At 36.8% G+C, this 19,147-nt stretch overlaps 1 protein-coding gene across 3 annotated transcripts in view; it reads left to right on the top strand.

Moving 5' to 3' along the window:
• ITGB3BP (integrin subunit beta 3 binding protein) overlaps positions 1-19,147 on the top strand; it is a 57,988-nt gene that overhangs the window by 22,980 nt on the left and 15,861 nt on the right. For all 3 annotated transcript variants that reach the window (XM_053655510.1, XM_053655511.1, XM_037136263.2), the window contains 2 exons: positions 8,236-8,371; positions 16,187-16,253. In XM_053655510.1, the coding sequence (XP_053511485.1) occupies positions 8,236-8,371; positions 16,187-16,253 (203 nt within the window). The remainder of the gene's footprint in view (positions 1-8,235; positions 8,372-16,186; positions 16,254-19,147) is intronic.

The following is a 19,147-nucleotide window of genomic DNA, read 5'->3' as shown; positions in this document are numbered from 1 at the left end:
GTTTTAGGTGTGGTTGTTAATAACTGTGAGTTTGCTGTTCATTCACTGTTCATATTTTTTATCTTCTTTTTCTTAGATAAGTCCCTTTAACATTTTATATAGTATGGGCTTAGTGAAGATGAACTCCTTGACCTTGACCTTATCTGAGAAGCACTTTATCTGCCCTTCCATTCTAAATGAAAGCTTTGGTGGATAGAGCAATCTTGGATATAGGTCTTTGGATTTCATGACTTGGAATACTTCTTTCCAGTCCCTTCTTGCCTGGAAGGTCTCTTTTGAGAAATCAGCTGACAGTCTGATAGGAACTCCTTTGTAGGTGACTGGGCCCTTATCTTGCTGCTTCTAGAATTCTCTCCTTCATTTTAATCTTGGGTAATGTAATTATGATATGTTTTGGTGTGTTCCTCCTTGGGCCCAACTTCTTTGGTACTGTCTGAGCTTCCTGGATTTCCTGAAAGTCTATGTGCTTTGCCATATTGGGGAAGTTCTGTTTCATTATTTGTCCAAATAAGTTTTCCACTTGTTGCTGTTCCTCTTTTCCTTCTGGTACCCCTATAATTCGGATGTTGGAAAGTTTAAAGATGTCCTATAGGTTCCTAAGCTTCTCCTCATTTTTTTTGAATTCTTGTTTCTTTTTTCTTTTCTGTTTGGTTGTTTCTTTCTTCCATCTGGTCCATTCCAGTGATTTGAGTCCCAGTTTTCTTTTCATCATTATTGGATCCCTGTGCATTTTCCTTCATTTCACTTAGTGTAGCCTTCATTTTTTCATCAAATTTGGAACCAAAATCAACCAGTTCTATGAGCATCCTGATCAACAGTGTTTTGTGCATCTGATAAGGTCTCTTAGTTGCTTAAAAGTATTGGCTTTAGGGCTTTGATTTGTTCTTCTAATTGAGCCATTTTTGGTCAGGTCATGCCTGTTATGTATGAGTGGTGGAGCCTTAGGTCTTTACCAGGATGGGGCAACTCACCTGGCTAGGTTATGATGCTGTATGTGGGCACAGGGTCATAGAGGGAACAATGGCGCTTGTTCTGAGCTCTCTCGAAATTGGTCCCCTCTGCTACTTCACACAAGCAAATTGGGCCCTTCTGGTGCTGGTTCCCAGATGGGTGGGCTTTTGTATGTTCTAGGACCCTGTGGGTCTCTCCAGCAAACTCTCCAGTGAGGCTGGGAGCCTCTCCTGGCACCTCTACCCCCGATAGTTTTTCCAGTTGGTGTTTTTAGGCTTTATTTCCTGTCGCTCGGGCCCTGGGTTGTGTGGTCTGTCTCACTGCCTGTTTTTTGCCTGGTTTATCTGCATGCAGGTGTGTATCCGTGGTCAGCCAACCACCTGGCGTGTTTCACTGGGTTTGCTCAATTTGTCCCCGCACCTGGTTCTGCTAACCACCGCCTCTTCCTGCCAGGACCCCTCTCCACCGACCACCAACTCCGCCCCACTTACCGGTCTGGGTGAATGGTTTGTCATTGCTGGACTTTGGTACAGTTCAATTTTCTGTCTGTTCTGGTTGTGTTTTTGTTTCTAAATCTTTGTTGTCCTTCAATTTGGTTGTGCGAGGAGGCACAACCAAAATGATGTCTCCATTTACGCCTCCATCTTGGCCAGAAGTCCCTGGATGTATATATTTTTGATTTAATGTTTTGGGTTTCTTTGGATAAATACCTAGAAGTGGAGCTGCTGGGTCCTTCTTTGTGTATTATTATATATAGCCTTTGTTTTAAAGTCTATTTTGTCTGGAGTAAGTATTGCTACCCCAGCTTTTTTGTTTGTTAACATTTTCATGAAATATCTTTTTCTGTTTCTTTATTTTCAGTCCACATGTGTCTTTCCATCTGAAGGGAGTTGCTTGTAGACAGCATATGCAAGGGTCTTGTCTTGTTATCCATGCAGCCATCTTATGTCTTTTGATTGGAACATTCAGTCCATTTGCATTTAAAGTAATTGTTGATATTTATATATTGCCATTTTATTATTCATATTTTTTATCTTTTCTCCTGAAAGAAGACCCTTTAACCTTTATTGTAATAATGGTTTGGTGGTGGTGAACTCCTTCAGCTTTCTGTCTGGGAAGCACTTTATCTGCCCTTCCATTCTAAATGATAGCTTTGCAGAGTAATCTTGGTTGTAGATCCTTGCTTTTCCTCACTTTGACTGTCTCATGCCAAACGCTTTGGCCTACAAAAGTTTCCATTGAGAAATCAGCTGACTTTCCTTTTCTTTTCAAATTAGCTTTTATTATGAATTACATTGCTTGAAAAGGTATATCACGAAGAATTTGAAATTAAGTTTTCTGGATAACAGTTTATATTAACATTTATATATGCAGCAATAGTTTATATATATAATATAAAACCTCATATACTAGGATGACACTTGGTTTTTTGGTTTGGGGGATTTTTTCCTTTTATCTCTTTTTAAAAATTGTATTTTATTGTTTATGCTATTACGGTTGTCCCCATTTCTCCCTTTGCCCACCTCCACTCAGCACCCCCGACTCCCTCAGGCAGTCCCCACACTGTTTACCTTCTTTCCTCCAGTATTCCCTCCCTTCTCCCCTCTGACAGCACTCAGTCAATTCCATGTGTCCATGCCTCTGTTTCTATTTTGCTCATCAGTTTATTTTGTTCATTAGATTCCATATAAAAGTGAGATCATATGGTATTTATCTTTCATGGACTGGCTTAATAAATCAGCTCACAGTCTTATGGGAGCTTCCTTATAGGTAACTACTGCTTTTCTCTCACTACTTTTCAGATTCTCTGTCTTTAACCTTTGGCATTTTAATTATTATGTGCCTTGGTGTGGACCTCTTTTAGTTAATCTTGTTTTGGACTCTGCATTTCTTGGATTTGTATGTCTATTTTCTTTACCAGGTTAGGAAAGTTTTCTGTGATTACTTTTTCACATAGGTTTTCTTTTCTTTGTTTTTTTTAAATACATCCATGCAGTTTTCAAGTATATTTCATAATGTGCTTTTCTATAACTCCAGAGGTAAAAGAATCACCTTCTTCAATTTCATTCAAATTCAATGATTTGTTGTTTTACAATGTCTTTATGAAAAGAATAAAAGTAAGAACTATCTTTTACAGCAGGTCTGCAAATTTCCCAGGAAAATAACCCCTCCCCATGAAGGCTACCCAAATAGCAGGGGTTGGTTAGTATCACAGCCACCACCCCCCACATCCTCAGAGGCCTGCTCAGCCAGGGACATTCCACCCCCAGCAGGACAACTAGAGCACACCGAGGCAGCATACCCGTGGAACCTGGCGGCCATGAAAAATTTGGCACCTGAGCACCACCCCAGTTGGCTCTCCAGCTATTCAGTTCCTGGGGCTGGCAGCCTCCAACCTGAGCGGCAGCCAGTGTGAGCTCAGTGTAGCATACAAAGGCTTGCAAAACCAAGGTCCTGAGGTCACTTGGTCGAATAAAGGAAAAGTTCAAGGAGTTCATTTGTAAATCTGTATGAAGCTGAACTGGCTTAACTCAAAGCTGAGTGCTGGTTACACAGGGAACCCAGCAGGGTCCGGCCCTGACTTCCATTTCCAGGCCATCCACCATGCCAGAGCAGCTGTGGGCCTAGGTGGGTCTGAACACCGATCCCAAAGAGGGAGCTCCACAGTCTTGAATAGTGTTACTGCAGGAGGCAGAGGCTGTGAGCAGGATGATGCCCCCCAGCAGCCACACCTCGCTTGGCCTTTGAATTCTTCCAGCATCCGGTTGCCCAGCGGGTAGGGAATTCACCACCCCTGATTCAAAACTCAGACCTCTACTCGCTGCTGGGAGAGCGCATAGGTTTTCAATTCGTTGCTCCCTCTCTACTACTTCTAGCACCCCCCACCTCAAGTGCAAATGTTGGTAGGCTTGAAGTTACCCCAGAGGCTCCTTATACTGTCCTCATTTTTTATTTTATGTTTTTCTTATTTTTTGCTGTTCTGATTGGGTATTTTCTGCTCTTTTCTTACAGATCTCTGATTTGATCCTATGTTTCACCTACTGCATTATTGAGTTCCTGTAATGTATTCTTCCTTTAAGTTCATGTATTTTTCATTTCTTACTGGTTCTTTTAAAAATGTTTTCTAGTTCCATTTCCGTGTTTCTCAGAGTTCTTTGTTGATGTTCTTACTAAGTTCATCTGCTCTCTACCTAAGTTCATCTTTATGATCGGTGTTTTGAATTCTGCATCTAGTAGATTGCTTGTTTCCATTTTGTTTAGTTCTCCTTCTAGAGTTTTGTTCTGCTCTTTCATCTGGGACGTGTTTCTTTGTCTCCTTATTTTGGCAACCTCCCTGTGTCGGCTTCTAGGTATTAAGTCGAGCTGCTAAGTCTCCTGGTCTTGTTAGAGTGGCCTAATGTAGTAAGTGTTCTGTAGGGCCCAGTGGCACAGGCCATCCAGTCATCCAAGCTGGTCAGTCCAAGTACAAACCCTCTGTAGGCTGCATTCACTTTCCTGTTGTAGTTGAGCTTTGATTGCTGTGGGCACATCAATGGGAGGGATCTACCTGGAGGCCACTTGGCTGGCCATGACCACTGTGGAGGATCTGTTTTGCAGGGACCAACTCTATGGAGCAGGACTCACTGCAGTGAGGCTCCTGTGCCCACTGTTCTGCCCCACCATTTTAAAGAATTTTATTTATTTTTAGAGGGAAAGTGGGAGAGAAAGAGAGGGAGAGAAACATCAATGTGTGGTTGCCTATCCCATGCCCCCTACCTGGGACCTGGTCCACAACCCAGGCATGTGCCCTGATTGGGAATCGAACTGACGACCCCTTGGTTTGCCCACGCTCAATCCACTGAGTATGCCAGCCAGGGCTGTATTTGGTATTTAGTATAATATTGACATGAGCCATGAAAAGCATATTATCAGATATCTCATACACGTTCAGTAATCATAAACAGTTGGACTAAATGAAAAAACTCAGAGGACAAATATAACTATTAATATGACTAATATCATTAGCAGACAGATAAAGACAATCACACAAAATGGATTCTGAGTTCAGTATCAATCTGTAGATATACAGGCCACATTAATGTCTTGGGATAGCTGTCTCCCTTTGGGGTCAGCAGCTCCTCATCCTCAAGGAATCTTGGACAGGCATAGATGTTCATTCATGGTTAGGCACCTGAGTAGATTCTTTCCAACAAGGTTGGAGTGTGCCTTTTATTAGATGCCCTTTCCAGTAAACCATGTCACCAGGTGGTAGTCAATAATCTTTAAAGTCTTTGTCTTCTGGGAGCTCACCAAATTCACCTGATGGGAGGCAAGGAGCTGGTGGGGCACAATGGGACCTTGCTTATACCTAGCACCAGGTCCATGGGGTGGTCCTGGGTGTACTACTTTGGATTCTTCCCAGCTACCAAGTAAATTGATGCCAAACCTGTGGAGAATTTTTATGAGTTTATTGGAGCCAAACCAGTGACACACACCACTAGATCTCAGATGCTCCCTGAGTCTGCCGCTTGAGTGTGTAGCTTGTGGAGGTGGTCGAGTGGTGCTTGGGTGTGGTCTGAGGCTGTTCACTGTGTACGCTGGCTCTGGGGCCTCCCAGGAGGTGTCAGCTGAAGTCTGTCATTGTATGTGCCCTGTCCAGGGCCACCCAGCCTGAGCTACAAAGCGATCTGCCGATGGCTGTGACTTGTGCCTGGCTTGGAAGTACCCAGGAGAGGCTAAGCTGCAAATCAAGGCTGGCTTTGCCAAGCCTTGCCAGGTCTGCAGCCACTTAACAAGAGGTACGAGGCTTCCTGAGGCCAGACACTGTTTGAGAGATTTTAGGAAAGCCCATGGCATGAGCCAGTACAAGTAGTTTGTATGGAAAAACCATTGAAACTGGCCTGACAATCCCATCTTCATAACTTTTCCTGTTGTGGGAGACTAATCAGTAGGCCAAGTCCTTCAGTGTTTGGGGATGGTAGAATGGAAATTCTCAGAACAATTGTAGGGTCACTTTCAAGCATTTTTAAGGTTTAAAAGTATATCTTCAGACAACTTTCAGAGGGGGGAAAAACTTAGAGTAAGGTTATGCCTTCATATATATCAGTAGGCAGATATATAAAAATTCTTTATTTACTGAGGAATATTTAGTGGGAAAGTATGTATTACTGTGCATAATAATTGTGGACAGACATTTTTTCTTTTAAACAACACAGATGACCAAAAAAGAAAGAAAGCAAGAGACTCAGTATTTTTAAGGTGAAGGAAAACATATACACATACACACACACATGCACACACACAAAGACTTATTTTATGAAAGCTAGAAAATTGTTTTCAAGGAGAAATGTATGATCTACAGTTACAATGTTTAGATATTTGGCAATTGGAAAAAATAATTTTTTGGTGAAAATAGGAAAACAGATCGACATAAATGTACATTAGGGTAGTGACTTTCATTTCTTGTACATACACAGTGAAATAGTTCTGGGCAATAAATTCTTGGGAAAGTAGGGTAGGATTGGATAAATGTCATAGTTTATGACTGAATACATATAAACAGGTGAAAACTCAAGATGGAGAGGTAATAATAACTACCTGATAAAAGAGACCTAAAACCCTTTCACCCTACAAAAAAAAGATTGTGCTAGAGTTATAACTTGATATAATAGTTTGATTTTTTTAAAGATATTGGTTACATTTGTGGCTACTGTGGGTACATAAAATAAAGAATGGAATGCCCTTGTTCCCTCAATACAAAGAAGTATTTTTCATTTAAAATCTTAACTATAAAAAAATTGATGCATTAGATTTGGGAACTAATAACAAGATTATTGAAAAGTGGGACACAGCCACTATTTCTGCCATGGTGTCTTGAAAATAAAGAGTAGTTGATATTGGAAAATTAAATAACTATTTCAAGACAGCTACCAAACTAAAGTTCAGTTCCATAATGTTGACAGCGTTTGAGTCTTCAGACCTTTCCTTTATCCCCCAAACACTCTATATTATCTGTTTTATGTCTAGATTTCAGGTTTTTCATACCTTTTATTTTCACTTATCTAAGCCTCACCCTGCCCCCTCACAGAAGTTGTGCTGTGAGGTTACTGCAGCCTGCTTTGATTTTCTGTCTCGATTTCCTTAGCACACACACTACCTTAATACCCCTTCACTGCTGTGTCTGGGGCCAGAACAACTTCTTCTGTTTGTTTGTACACATTAGTTAGCAAGTGCTGGGTAATTAGTAAGCATTGTTTACTAATGAAAACAAGTTTAAAGGGAATTCAGAAGAACAAGCAATTAATAGTGTGATAATGGTGTTTGGAGAAAGCGGACATGAACGGAGACCCAAACCAAAGAAAGACTACGTCCCAGGGAAGATAAGATTGAGAGGGCTAGGGCCCATGTGTGTATAGCCAGATACTTGAACTGTAAGTGCCATTTAATATTGGATAAGTGAACTAAGGAACAAATGTATATAGTGGCTTGGCCAAGTTTATTGGACTTTTATTGAATTTATTGGGGTGACATTGGTTACCAAAATTTTATAGATTTCAGGTGTATAATTATGTATCATTCATTTATCACATATTTTTTTGAGTTCTAGGGTACAAAAACAAAGAAATGATATTTTCAGGAACTCAAATTTTAATGGGGCAGGAAAAAAACATAAAAAAATGTGCTAACTTCAATAGGAAATATGCACAAGGCCTGTGAAGACAAAGAGGAGGAAGCTACAGAGGGGATTAGTGTAGGATAGGCCAAATTCTCAAAGACCTTAAATTTCATACTCAATTATTTAGACATTACTTTGATTATCAGGAAGGCAAAAGACTGTCTGTGACAAAGCAACTTTGTGAAGGTTTAGTACAGAACTGACCCTTCCTAGGATTTCCCTATGGGATTTAGTAAGAGATCTCAGAGTTCTCCTGGCCCACCCCCATAATTGTATGTCAAGTTCCGCTAATAGTAAAAGTCAGGGTATAATTGGGAGAGTCAGCCATCTCTAATTAGTTTGGAAGTACTGTCTCAGAAGGTAGTAACTCTTTAATGTTAAAATTTTATAAATACCAAACAATTGAGATGCCCTAAAATATATACAAAGTATATACATAGGGAAACTGAAAATATATACATAACTTAAAAAGTAGTGTGCATTTTGAAGGTGATAATTGAGTATGTTTAAAGTCTAAAAGAAAGAACAAGAAAAACACTATTGGTTGAATTTTGTGAGTTCTCAAAGGTATTTTCAAATATCTGTAACTAAACATAGTATTTTTGTCCCAAATTAATGCTTGTTTCCAGTCATTTGGCCCTTCAAAAATCACAAGGAAGAAAAGTGTTACAGATTATTCTCCAACAACTGGAACTTGTCAGTTGAGCCCATTTGCTTCTCCCACAAGGTCTAAAGAACAAGAGCACAAAAATGGACCATCAAATGGTTAGTTAAACATTCTTTTTCATTTATTATAATATATTTCTAGTTACTGGTTAAATCAAAATTTTTATTTAATAATATATGGATATTACTGCAGCTGATTTTTCTCTTCTTAAAGAATTCAACATAGAAAAGGCTAGAATATAGATATTACTTTGGACATAAATGTAAACTTTGTAGGTACTTACTTTAAAATGCTACTGCAGACTTTCTTCCTTTACCGTCCTATCTATTAAATAGAAATTATGGCCTGACTGCCTTCAGCTACTATCAATTATAATGGTTACAGATGTGCCTCTTAACAAGCTATCCATCATGTGCATAAATTAAAGGGCACATAATTCAGGTACCACTGCACTATGCAGTTTAAGAATGATACTCCTAAACATTATTTTTATACATGTTGTCCATTTAGTCTTATCCACACTTTGTATATCTTTATATTGCTGGTTTTATTACATTTCATTCCCTTCTCTTCCTTTACTATTTTAAATTCATTTTCAAAAAATCTGCAGAATTTTCTGTAAGCAAATAACCTAATTTAATGTGAAATGTTTTATTTTAAAATATTGTTAGTTTAAATTTGACCATACATACATATAGTTGTTCTTCTCTGGTAGTTTATTGCTAAAATGTTTATTTAAAATATATAGCAATCTAGACTTCATAGGTTTAATTTTTAATATTGAAAAAGGTTATGAATCAGTGACATGTCAAGTTTCTATAATATAAAATTTTAAGTAGGCTTAAATTTAATAAAATATATTTTAGATATGATTAGCCTAATTCATATTTTATTGTTTCACATTTATTGAGTGCTAAGCATATACTAGAAGCTATACAGAAACAAAAAAGTCTTATTTTACCTAATTTGTTATAATGAAATCCATAATGAGATCTTAAACTTTCAAGTGACTTTTATTTTACTTTAATCTAATGCTTTTTATGTTGAAGCTATTACTATTAGGTTTGCTTTCACAAAAATGTATGCAGGTGTACACATTTTCTTCAAGTTCTATAGTTCTGTTTTTTATACATTTTTGATATATATTTTGTTTAAAATTAAAAAGTAGTGCCTTTGAGATGGTACATTTCCATATTGAAATGTGAATAGGTTCTAAGTGGATATGTACTCAATTTCCATGTTGAAATTAAATATGGACTTAAGGGAACATTCCTTTTGCCCGTAAAAAGATTGGTCACATGATTCCAGTTGACATTTAAGTGGATAATTATCAGATTATAGTACTAAGTAAGCTCTTTTTTAAAAAGTCATATAGCAAGGGTTCCTGGGGAGCTGGTAATATTCAATTTAACCTATATTATGGCTACACTGGGTCACTCTATAATTTTTTATTAAACTATACATGATGTGTTTTATATACTCTGATATATATATATCTCATATACAGAAGTCTCAAAGTAAGAGAGTTCTGTCTAGGTTCTTATATCAGATTATGTCATCTTATACATGTTTTAGAAATTAAAAAGCCTGACTCTTATGAAGTAATTTAAGTTCCTAATGAAGTCATAATTTCTATTAACAATCCTCATTTTTAAAATATTGTACAAAATATAAGGTATGATTTAAATAGGACTTTTATCTAACATTTTCAAGGACACTTGAGTTACTACTCACTTCCCATCACACTTGGGGTATAATCCAAAACCTTATCATGACTTTTACGGCCATACATCATCTAATACCTGAGCATATCTCCTGACTCATTTTCTACTCCCCTTCCCAAGTTTACACTTCTTTAGCCATTCTTTCTTATTATTCGTTAATCATGCTTGAGCCCCTTCCTACCACAAGAACATTGTACTTGCAGTTGTCTCTGGAATACCCTTTCTCTAGATATTTATATGTACATTCAATATACATTGAACAATGTGGTGTGTGAACAATTTACTTAATATTAAATTTAAATTCATTTCTAGCTATAAAAGGAAGAAAAATCTGATTCTGAGTCTTCCTTCTACTTAGACTCTGCATGGACCATAAATGGGGTGACTGATTCAACCTTATACATTTAAGATGTATGTATTATGTATGTATACACACACACATGCATTTATCTCGTGTGTGTGTGTGATTACCTTGCTGCCCTCCCCATCCCTTAGCAAATTTCTCCAAACTGTTATGCTTTCAGAAGAAAGGAAGACGGTTACATCTTTTTGCTCATCTTTACTCCCCCAAATGCATCAGAGTTATTTTTTTAATAATTAGGATAGAAGGATAAACAACAAATTTGCATAGTAAAAGTGAATATTTATAAATTAGACAGTAGATCTGTAGAAATCACTCAGATTGCAGCAATGTAACAGCACAGAAATATAAACAGAATATGATTAAAACAATGAAGAGAAATGATAGAAGAAGCTCTGTGTTCAGGCCAAGATGGAGGTGTAGGTAGAGATGCTTCACCTGGTTGCACAACCAAAAGAAGGAAACAACAAACTTAAAAAAAAAAAAAACCAGAACTTCCAGAAAATCGAACTGTATGGAAGTGCGACAACCAAGAAGTTAAAAAAGAAACATTCATCCAGACTAGTAGGAGGGGTGGAGACGGGAAACTGAGGTGGAGAGGACTTGCAGCAAGGGAGCAGCTGGCAGCCCAGGTGGGTGAGGTGTCAGCTGGTAGACCAGGTGATCCCACATTCATGTGCAGGTAAATCAAGAGGAACTACTGAGGAGCGAGACAGACTTCACAACCCAGTGTTCCAACACAGGAAAATAAAGCCTCAGAACCTCTGGATGTAAAAACCTGTGAGGGTTGGTGGGGGGGCAGGAGAAGCTGCCAGTCTCGTGAAAGCAGGTGGAAAGCCTAGCGAGCAGTATCGTTGCCTTTCTGACCCCTCCCTCACATACCTGCCACAATGCAGCCAGAATGTGGGTTGCCCTGCCCTGGTGAATACTTAAGGCTCTGCCCCTCACAACATAACAGGTGTGCTGAAATAAAGAAATTTGGCCCAAATGAAAGAACAGAGCAATATTCCAGAGAAAGAACTGAATGATGAGGAGGTAGCCAACCTCCCAGATGCAGAGTCTGAAACACTGGTAATCAGGATGCTTACAGAAATAATTGAGTATGGCCACTAAATAAAAAAAGAAGCAAAGGCTATACAAAGTGAAGTAAAGAAAAATATACAGGGAACCAACAGTGGAAGTAAGGAAACTGGCGCTCAAATCAATGGTTTGGAGCAGAAGGAAGGAAGGAAGAAACATTCAATCAGAAACAAATGAAGAAACAAAAATTCAAAAACATGAGGAGAGCCTGAGGAACCTCCAGGACAACTTTAAACATTCCAACATCCGAATCATAGGGGGTACCAGAAGGAGAAGAGGAAGAACAAGAAACTGCAAACTTACTTGAAGATATAATGAAGGAGAACTTCCCCAGCCTGGAAAGGAAGTAGACTTCCAGGAAGTCCAGGAAGCTCAGAGTCTCCCTAAGAAGTTGGGCTCAAGGAAGCACACACCAAGGCACATCATAATTACATTACCCAAGATTAAAATGAAGGAGAGAATTCTAGAAGCAGCAAGAGATAAGGGGACAGTCACCTACAAAGGAGTTCCCATCAGACTGTGAGCAGATTTCTCAAAAGAGACCGACCTTGCAGGCAAGAAGGGACTGGAAAGAAGTATTCCAAGTCATGAAAGGCAAGGACCCACATCCAAGATTGCTCTCTCCAGCAAAGCTTTCATTTAGAATGGAAGGACAGGTAAAGTGCTTCTCAGATAAGGTCAAGTTCAAGGAGTTCATCGTCACCAAGCCCTTATTGTATGAAATGTTAAAGGGACTTACCTAAGAAAAAGAAGATAAAAAATATGAATGGTAAAATGGGAACAAACTCACAACTATCAACAACCAAACCTAAAACAAGAACAAAAACAAACTAAGCAAACAACTAGAATAGGAACAGAGTCATAGAAATGGAGATCACATGGAGGGTTATCAGAGGGGGAATGGGAGGGAGATAGAGGGGGAAAAAGGTACAGGGAATAAGTAGCATAAATAGTAGTTAGAAAATAGACAGGAGGAAGTTAAGAATAATATAGAAAATATAGAAGCCAAGAAACTTATATGTACAACCCATGGACATGAACTAAAGAGGGGGAGTGCAGGTGGGAAGGGGGTGTGCAGGACAAAGGGGAATTGGGGGGGGAATGGGACACCTGTAATTAGTATAATCAATTTTTTTAAAAGATTTTAAAACTTGTTCCGTTGCTGACTCTTTAATGTTCTCATTGATAAAAAGCCATTCCACTTTTCTCATTGATACCTTTCTAGTCAATATTATAGGTAATACTTTAAGAATGTTATATTTTCTTCCATAGGACTCAGTAAAGGTATTTTGAATTTAATAAGCACCATTAACCTTGTTATTTTTCATCAATTGTTTCTCTAAAGGGCTTCTTTGTTCTCCACACTTGTTTACTAATACTAATTTGGTTAATTAAGAGGATACCAAGATTCGATTTGCCTGTTAGCCTGCAAGCTCCAACTTGTTCTAGCAATAACTGTTTTAGAAAAAAGTTACTACATGTATGTGACACCTTACACAAATCATTTGAATCTCTCTGGGTCAATCAAAATTTTCTTCAAATCTTAACTTCTAGTTTGGGACCAAATGATGCCTGAGATGTGTGTCAGCTACAAAGTATGTATATCTAGAAGCAGCATGATACTAGCCTAGACCTGTTTGAACTTTAGATTAATCTGTTAATAAATAAGCATAACATCATGGGTAGGAGCACCATTTTCACAGCCAGCAGGGCCTGATTCTGCCACCCACTAATTTTAGGGCTGCCGAGGATAAATTATGTAAGTCATTCTATGCCTCTATTTCCTCATCTGTAAAATGAAAATAAGAGTGACCACCTCAGAGTTGTGCAAATTAATTAGTTAACATATGTAACATTTATAAAAAAACAGTGCCTAGCCCTAAAAATACTATATAAGGGAATGTTATCATCATCATCATCATTGGTTATACTTCTAAATGTTATGATTTGTTGTAAGCTATCTTCATTAGTTACCGAAGGGGCTCTCTGGAGCCTTACTAGAATGTCCACAAACAATTTTGAATATAGCCCATATTTAGTGATGGTATGTTTATTACTACAGTTTTGCAAAATTGCATCTAAAGGGAGTCAAGCATACAACTGTTTGTCATATGTAACCTAGCAAGAAAAAGACCAGATAGCCTTTTAACTAGAATTGAATGAAATAAAGGAAAGTAGCTGTTAAGTAACTAGAAACCTCCTAATGACTCCTAATGATATATTAGCATTTACTAACAGTCTTTGATAACTGATGCAAGTGTTATTCTTAGAGACTTTAAAACTCTTCCTGCTTATCAATTGGAAATATATAGTAAAACATAAGTTCTTCCATGGAAAAATTGAGATTAATGCTATTGATTTTATAGGAGGAGATTTGACTAATCCTCTTACAATAATAAAACTGTTTAGAAAAGTATTGAATGGGTGAAAATTTAAATAAAGCATTCTTTTATTATTTCTCACCTAATATTACTGATGGGTGCTAAAATGTGAAAATTAAATACAAGGTAAAAGAACAGAGTAATTTTAATATTTAGTTGTAGAGATTCATTGAGTACAGACACCATAGTACAAAATTCAGGGAATTAATTAATACTAATTTTCTGAAATAAAGGTTTAATGTGTACTATGGGTTTTCATTTGTGGTTTTCTACAAAACATACATTTCTAGCTTGATTTTTTTCTTGAGACAGACAGCTTCTAATAGACTTATTTTTTAAGAGTTCTCCAAAATTATAAATGTTACCTTTTTACCCTTACATTTTTCATTAAATAAACTCTTAACCATATTAATTTATTCTGTTAAATTTAAGGTACAGACAAGTCAAGTAATGAAAAGTTAATAAACAAGAGAGGTAACTAGTACTTTAGCAAAATTTCTAAATCACAACATTTTTGGCATTAAAGTCTAATTTGAGATGACAGTTTAGTTATAATTTTTTTAGAGAAGGTATAAAGTTCAAAGTAAGTGAGGAAATTATTAATCACCTTCTGAACCAACTTACTCAATGGAATTATAAATACCAGATCATAGGAAATATACTTTAAATAAGTTTTCCCCCTAGTATTAGGAACAAGTATAATTAATGGAATAAAAATTAAATTTAAAAAGTGCAAACCAGCATTGCAAAATCTGTTCCAGATTATATATTTCTTAGTATTTAATAAATTACACTTGAAAATTGAAAGAAATTGCCTTCACATTATCTGTATAATTGACTTTATCTGGAAATATTAGAGCCTTCTCTGGTATAATCCTATACTGTTCAGTACATGTAGAGCATTGGGAATGTGGCTTGTCTGAAATGAGGTGTGCCATAAGTGTAAAATACACACTGCATATCAAAGATTTAGTGTGAAAAGTAATTATCTCATTAATAATTGTATATTCTATGTGTAAAATTATAGTATTTTGGGTATATTGGGTTAAATGAAATATCAGAATTTATTTCGCTTAGTTTTTTCCTTTTTCTTTTTCTTTTTCTTTTTCTTTTCCTGGTAGCTTAAAATGACAGAAGTTTACTCTCTCACAGTTCTGGAGACCAAACCCCCAAATCAGGTTGTCGGCAGGATTGGCTCTTTCTGGAGGCTCTGAGAGACTCTGTCCCACGCCTCTGCCCAGCTTCTGGAGGCTGCCAGCAAACTGTGATGTTTCTTGGCTTGTGGCTCTGTTTACTTTTTAGAAAAATTTTGCTAGTAGAAGATTTTAAATTACATTAAGTGTTTCACTTTGTATTTCTGTTGGAGAATCAGATAGTTTTTCACAATATATTACATCAAATAGTTTTTTTGAAAAGTAATGAGAACATTGAGTAAATAATAGTTCTTGTGTCAGTTGTTGAACAAATGGAACTGCATGAAAATATGGAATAGTAAGAGGGGAGTGTCATCATTTAAACATTTTAAGAAGTGATTTTCTTTAGTGTTTGTCATTAATAGTAAAGAGTTTGGATTATTCATTCATTTGCTTGTTTATTCATTTAATAAACATCAAAGGCCATATATGTAAGACACTGAGAATCTTTAATTAACTATGCTAATGTATCTTGAAATACTTAGACATCAAATGTGTTTAAAGTATATAGTGTATATTGTACTATAATCTAGAACAAACAACCAAATGGTTAGCTCATAAAACCATTGTTTACTTGACCACTAATAGGTGTAAACATTAAGTTCTACTAGAGCTATGAAACCAAACTAACATTTTTAACCCCACACACATATGAAGAATAACTTAGTTTTTTTCTTTTTCTCTTTAATATATAAGCCCTACTGGGAATTTTTTTCAAAAGATTGTTTTTTCTAGCCCTGGCAGGTGTGGCTCAGTTGGTTGTGTGTTGTTCCTCAGACCAAAAGGTCACCAGTTCAAGTCCCAGTCAGGGCACATGCCTGGGTTGTGGGTTCGGTTTCTGGTCAGGGTGGGCACAGAAGGCAACCAATCGACGTTTTTCTCTCACGTCAATATTTCTCTCTGTCTCTTAACTTCCTCCCTTCCCTTCTTTTAAAAAGTTTGTTTTATATAACATCATCATGAATAAACAATAGGAAAGCAGGAAATGAAAAACGTAAAATAACTATTGAAAAGTTATAACAGTGAAAATTTTTTCCCATAGTAAATTTCAGGATTTTTTTTCTTTCCTTTTATTTGTCTACCCTTTTATTTTCTATTTAAAATGTGGTGATCTGAATTTTATTTAACATTTGACAATTTTTCCCTTATGTTTTTTTTTGTTGCACATGTATAGGAAGGAGAAAAAAATCGAATCATCTCAGTTTAACCAAGAGAAAGAAATCTACAACAAAAGACGATGAGTAAGTTTGTTTTTTTTTTTTTAAATACTGTACATGTGTCTTGAAAGAGGGGGGTCATATTTGTTAGTGATAATTTACAAGAAATTATTTTCTTACAGAAGTTAGTAAGGAGTTATGCCTGAGTTAAAGTGGTCTTTCTTAATGACGTGAAATACTTGTAATGTGTTTTGCAGTGTTCACATGATGGTGATATGTGATACCTTAATATTAATGCTCATTGAGCCCACTTTTCCCGACTCGTACATAAGAGACCAGCTTAGGGTAAAACTGAAGAGCTCTTTTCAGATTTACGTGGGTGGAGAAGTAATATGTCGTCTGGGAACATAACGCCTAAGAAATAGCTGGTTCAATAGCTAAGAACACAGTGAAGCCCGCAGATGACGGAATCCAGAGGAACCTAGAAGGCTTACATGCCAGCAACCAGCTTCTTTCATATTGGCTTGCCAGAGGTCCCTTGAATGAAGTCATTATCTGTAGAAAGCTGCTGCCTATGTATTCTGGAAAGAATATGTATTCATTGAGCCTGGAGAAATTGAATTAAGGAGGACAGTGATCAAATATTCAAAGTAATTCATATATTCAGCTCATTTACCCTTTCAGCTGTTATCTTCTTCATACCACACAATATCATGGATGGGTAGAGATGAGGAAAATGAAGTTTCTACCCATTGGAAGCTTGGGATCTTATGTTAATATACCTGCTCTGACTCAGAAGTGGGTAATGTTTCAAAATATTTTTAAACCATTTGAGTGAAACTTAGAATGAATTTTCTATACAAGTTGTAATTTGTGGTTATACCCCCAGGTCAGGGTCTCAAGTGGATTTTTTTCATAATAGCTAAACTACATTAAAAGATGGAAAGTGAGTACCATGTAGAGTATGGTGAGGATGCAGAGTTTCTCAGAGAAGTGTTCTTGTTTGGCATCTCCTACACTAGCCCCATGCCCCTTTACCTGCTTTTCCTAGCTCTTTTCCCTAGCCATACTCCCCCAGCTCCAAATATTTTCACATGCCCTATCCCAGCATACTTCTGTTATAAATTACTACTCCCTTCTTCCCCTGTTTAAAGTTCTCACTTCCTCAGTGAAACCTATCTCAACCAGATACTACTGTATTTTGTAGTGTATAATGTGTACCCATGTTTTTGGCCCAAACTTTCAAGAAAAAATCTTTTAATTTTTCATTTATTTTATGTATGTATGTATGTATTTATATTTAGAAACAAAACCAATTACCATGTTCCAGGGTATTATTTTCCGTATGAATAATGTTATTGCTTTCTAGATTACACTTTTAACACATAAGCATAAATAAAAGAATTAAGAGCATTTATATAGATATGGAATTAGTACTACCCATGTATAATGTGCATCCTTATTTCTTCCTCAAAAATTTAGGCAGTAAAATACAGATTATACATGGCAAAATATGGTGAGAGGAAAGCATTTTTTTGTTTAACTTATTATAGTTTAAAAGAAGCAAGCACGGGCCTGTGAACCAAAGGATTGTGGTTCAAATCCCAGTCAGGGCACATGCCTGGGTTGCAGGCCAGTTCCCGGCAGGGGGTGCATGAGAGGCAACCATACATTGATATTTCTCTCCCTCTTTCCTTCCCTTCCCCTCTAAAGATAAATAAATAAAATCTTTAAAAAAAAAGAAGCAATATATGTACATAGTAAAAAAAGTTGTACAAAAGGACATACAATGAAAGCAAATAGCAAGTAGTGGTATTACTTATATGTAGAATCTTTTAAAAAAAATCCATAAAAACTGGTGGTCTGCAGGGGGTAGGGGGATAGGACAAATGTTATTTAAGGGTACAAGATTTGCAAACAATAGTAAGTAAGTCCTAAAGGTCTAATGCACTGTATAGTGAATGTAGACAACAATATTTGTATTATAATCTTCAGATTTCCTAAGGCTAGAATTATTCCATCCATTAAAAAGAAATAGTAATTACGTAACATGATAGAGGCACTAATTATCACTACAATGGCAGTCATATTACAATATGTAAATTTATTAAGTTAACATGTCATATACCTTAAATTTACACAATATGTCAAGTATATATATATTTTTAGAAACTTTGTTTCCTGTAAACCTTATTTACATTCTGTCAGGAGTTTGTGGAAGAACAGCTTTAAGACCACTCAGTGGTTGTTTCTACTCATTCAGTGATCTGGAGATATATTTCAATTTAAAAAAATTCAAAAAGGCCCTGGCTGGTGTAGCTCAGTGGATTGAGCACGGGCCTGCAAATCAAAAGACTGCAGTTTGATTCCCAGTCAGGGCACATGCCTGGGTTGCAGGCCAGTCCCCAGCAGGGGATGCATGAGAGGCAACCATACATTGTATTTCTCTCCTTCTCTACTTCCCTTCCCCTCTAAAGATAAATAAATAAAATCTTTAAAAATTTTTTGAAAAAGAACAAGAAAGTCAGAGGACTTACATTTCCTGATTTCAAAACTCACTACAAACCTACAATAATTAAAACAGTATGGTTCTGGATAAGCATATAGATCAATGGAGTAGAATTGGGAGTCCAAAAATAAGCCCATACATCTACAGCCAAAGTGATTTTGACAAGGGTGCCAGGTCTGTTTAATGGGGGAAGAATAGTCTCTTCAACAAATGGTGCTGAGACAACAGGATTTCTACATGCCAAAGAGTAAAGCTGAAAGAAAACAAAAACACTAACTTGAAAAGATATATGCACCCCCATGTTCATTACAGCATTAGTTACAATAGACAAGATACAAAAACAACTTAAGTGTCTATTAATGGGTGAATGGATGAAGAAAATGCAGTATATGTGTGTGTGTGTGTGTAGTATAATATTCCATACATACACACACACACACACACAATGGAATATTATTCAGTCATAAAA

This window comes from Artibeus jamaicensis, unplaced genomic scaffold, assembly GCF_021234435.1.
Source record: "Artibeus jamaicensis isolate MK-2021 breed Jamaican fruit bat unplaced genomic scaffold, CSHL_Jam_final scaffold_1019, whole genome shotgun sequence".
In the NCBI taxonomy this organism is placed as follows: domain Eukaryota; kingdom Metazoa; phylum Chordata; class Mammalia; order Chiroptera; family Phyllostomidae; genus Artibeus; species Artibeus jamaicensis.
Note: the sequence above shows the minus strand (reverse complement) of the source record. Positions and strands in the feature narration are given on the sequence as shown.